Source organism: Coturnix japonica, chromosome 1, assembly GCF_054131305.1.
Source record: "Coturnix japonica strain WE chromosome 1, WE-NBRP24, whole genome shotgun sequence".
In the NCBI taxonomy this organism is placed as follows: domain Eukaryota; kingdom Metazoa; phylum Chordata; class Aves; order Galliformes; family Phasianidae; genus Coturnix; species Coturnix japonica.
Window position 1 is genome coordinate 47,355,241 of NC_140663.1, and position 2,843 is coordinate 47,358,083.

The 2,843-nt window shown below is 44.1% G+C and overlaps 1 protein-coding gene across 1 annotated transcript; it reads right to left on the minus strand.

The window, feature by feature from the left end:
* Window positions 1-327: 327 nt before the first annotated feature.
* LOC146762399 (uncharacterized) lies at window positions 328-2,431 on the minus strand. The gene has a single exon (XM_085539285.1). It carries the CDS (start codon window positions 2,405-2,407, stop codon window positions 689-691), a length of 1,719 nt encoding a protein of 572 aa, XP_085395411.1. The 5' UTR covers window positions 2,408-2,431; the 3' UTR covers window positions 328-688.
* Window positions 2,432-2,843: the final 412 nt, after the last annotated feature.

The window sequence follows — 2,843 nt, forward strand, 5'->3', positions numbered from 1 at the left end:
GAAATGTCATTCTTTTTTAGATGAAAAGAGTTATTCTGGAAACAATGTGTCATATTTGGCTACAAACGCTAATTTTGAAGAGAAATCGATTTCTTTTGCTGATGAAAACCACATTTATGACTAGAAAATGCTGTTTGTAGAAATGAAAAACATTATTTTGGTAAGAAAAGCATATTTTTGCAAGGGTAAAGAGTGATACCTAAGAGAGACCTTTTTATTTCTTGTATAAGTGTTGCCTTGTGTAAGGTAACCTAAAGAACTACGTCCATCATTGAGAATGTGCATCTGACGGCCCCATGACCAAGTTACACGCTGATCACACCAATATGGTGAGCTGTAAAATGGCGTTTAATGAACCGTGTGAGACCCTTATATAGGGCTCCAATTTCAGCATCATACATATACATTACCGAGCACAGGGAGGCCTATCGCGTTACATCCCGTGAGTTCGTGCCGCCTAATACATCATTTCCCCCTCTCCATGCTCGATAAAGTATGCCCCGTTACATCCCGAACGCTAATCCTTAATCCTAATATAAAAATGTTAGTCTCTATAATTTAAACTTAATAAGTTATCTAAAAAGTGAGGTAGACAAGCTACAGAGGTAGGTAGTGCAATATCTAATAACATCAGTAGTTTTCTAATGATTATATCCAAGGCATCTTGGGTTTATACAGTTCCTTCTTCTCAAAGTTTATCATATACCCGTTGGTACTCCATTTTTTCGTTAAACATTCTTTCTATCATACGCTGTAAACAACCCTGGACACATTGAAACAAACAAGGTAAGCAAATCATTAAAGCTAAAAAGAATAAAATACCTATGATTAATACTTTGAGAAACTGCTTAAGCCATGGGCCCAGATTACCAAACAGTCCCTCCAACCAGCTTCCGAATGCATCATCTATTGCGATCTTCTTCGTGTGTTCTTGCATCCATTCCAACTTCCTATGTATCGAATCGCTGTGGTCGCTCAGATTGAAACAACACATCCCTTCAAAGTCCTTGCACCCGTGCCCTTGAGCAAGCAGCAGAAAGTCAATTGCAGCTCTATTTTGAAGAACAGCGTGTCTGATGTTGTTAACGTCCATCAGGAGTTCCGACAGGACTGCTGTGGTGACATTAGCTTGCTTCACGGACCAGCATGCCAATCTCTCAATTTCTCTTAGGGCCTGGGCTGAAGCTACTCCCGGAGCTAAGACGGATGCAAAGATTCTAGCTGTGGGACCCCACAGCTGAACCTCATCACTACAATCCTGGTCCAATGTTTTTATTGACCTTTTCTGGCGTCGAGCTCGATTGATCTTTTTCATAACACTTATCATTGCAGTGTGACTGGGAGCCAACAAGGTCAGCTTTCCCAAATAACACGGCCCCCCAACTGGATTCTTTGGTATCCCTTGCCAAGCTCTATCCCCACATATCAAAAATATGTCCTTAGGAAGGGCCTTGGCTGTACCATTGCAGTTTATTCCTTCCCCAGCTAAAGGTTCTTTTCGAGAACAACAACCAGAACATGCCAGATCGTCAGGGCCCCAGTAGCATGAGAGATTATAGGTGGACCCGTTAGGATGACGTACCACATACTTCTGATTGTAAGAGAGCCACCTCCCACCCTGCTTTATGCATTGGTCTGCAAATCCATTCTTGGAGCCATCCCCGGAGCAGGGATGGGAGAATCCCTCCACCCTTTCAGCTGAGAAACCACAATATGCCCCTGACAAGCTATATATGTCAAATTGAATGGGGTTAAGTAAAGTAAAGGGTTCCGACCCAGTTGTTCCCGAGAATGGTGCCCCATTCCCGAGTAGGCCTTCCCATACCCTGCGATTGGACAGTTGACCCGGTGTCCTAAAACCCGAAAAATACAAACATCTAACCGGGCGTTCCCACTTTTGAGAGTTCTTATTCCATGTTACGTTACCAACCGATTGGGATCCAAGAAGCTGCAACTCTGGTGGATCCCAGGGCAAGGAGGTGTTCAAGGATCTAATAAAACATGCAGACATTCTGGCCCAGTCAGTGAATTTAGACTCAAATGCTTTCATAAAGAAAACTTTGTCCACTGCATCTCTCTTGCAGTTGTTCTTATGCACATATCCGTTAAACTCCTTTGGGTCCCACCTGGGTACACCTATAAGGCATGTTCTAAACGGTGATGTGGCTGACTGCAGGCTAAGGCAGAAATCTTTCTGCCCAGTTCGATTAGACCATGTAACCCAAATATTTTCTGGTTGTGATGTTAAGTGAGTACCCTCTCCCCCGGTAATGAATGCAATTACACAAAGACACACAGCAAGTGATACAACAGATGTCCTTCTCGTTGGTACTAGCAGCAGTTCTTTATCTGTTCTTTTTCCTTTTTCTGAAGAGTCACTTCGCGGTTGCGGCTGGCGGGTTCCCATCAACCATGCCTGAAAAGAATCCTTTATAACAGAAGTCAGCGCTTCCTTAGGCAGTTCCGATCCTTATACTGCCCGTATCAATCGATTGGCAAACTCAGAGAATGACTCTGAGGGACCCTGCATAATCTCTGACCACGGGGCTACAGGCTCTGCTTTTCTTATAAAGTGTATAAAAGCAGAGGTAGCTGCCCCCGTGGTGGCAAGCAGCTCTCCTGGGCGGAGGTCCCTAAGCTGCCTCTCTGCAGATCCAGCCAAATCCGCAGATGAACCTGAAAGCCTCATTAAATCAGTTTTTGGATCTCCCTCCTTCCCATTTGCTGGATGCTGTGGATCGCGCGCAGCCTGTGCTAAAACAGCTTTGAGTTGTATTATCCACTCCTCCTTCCACACAGTAAACTGTACTGGTTCGAGGGCTACTCTCATAAGGCTTTCAATA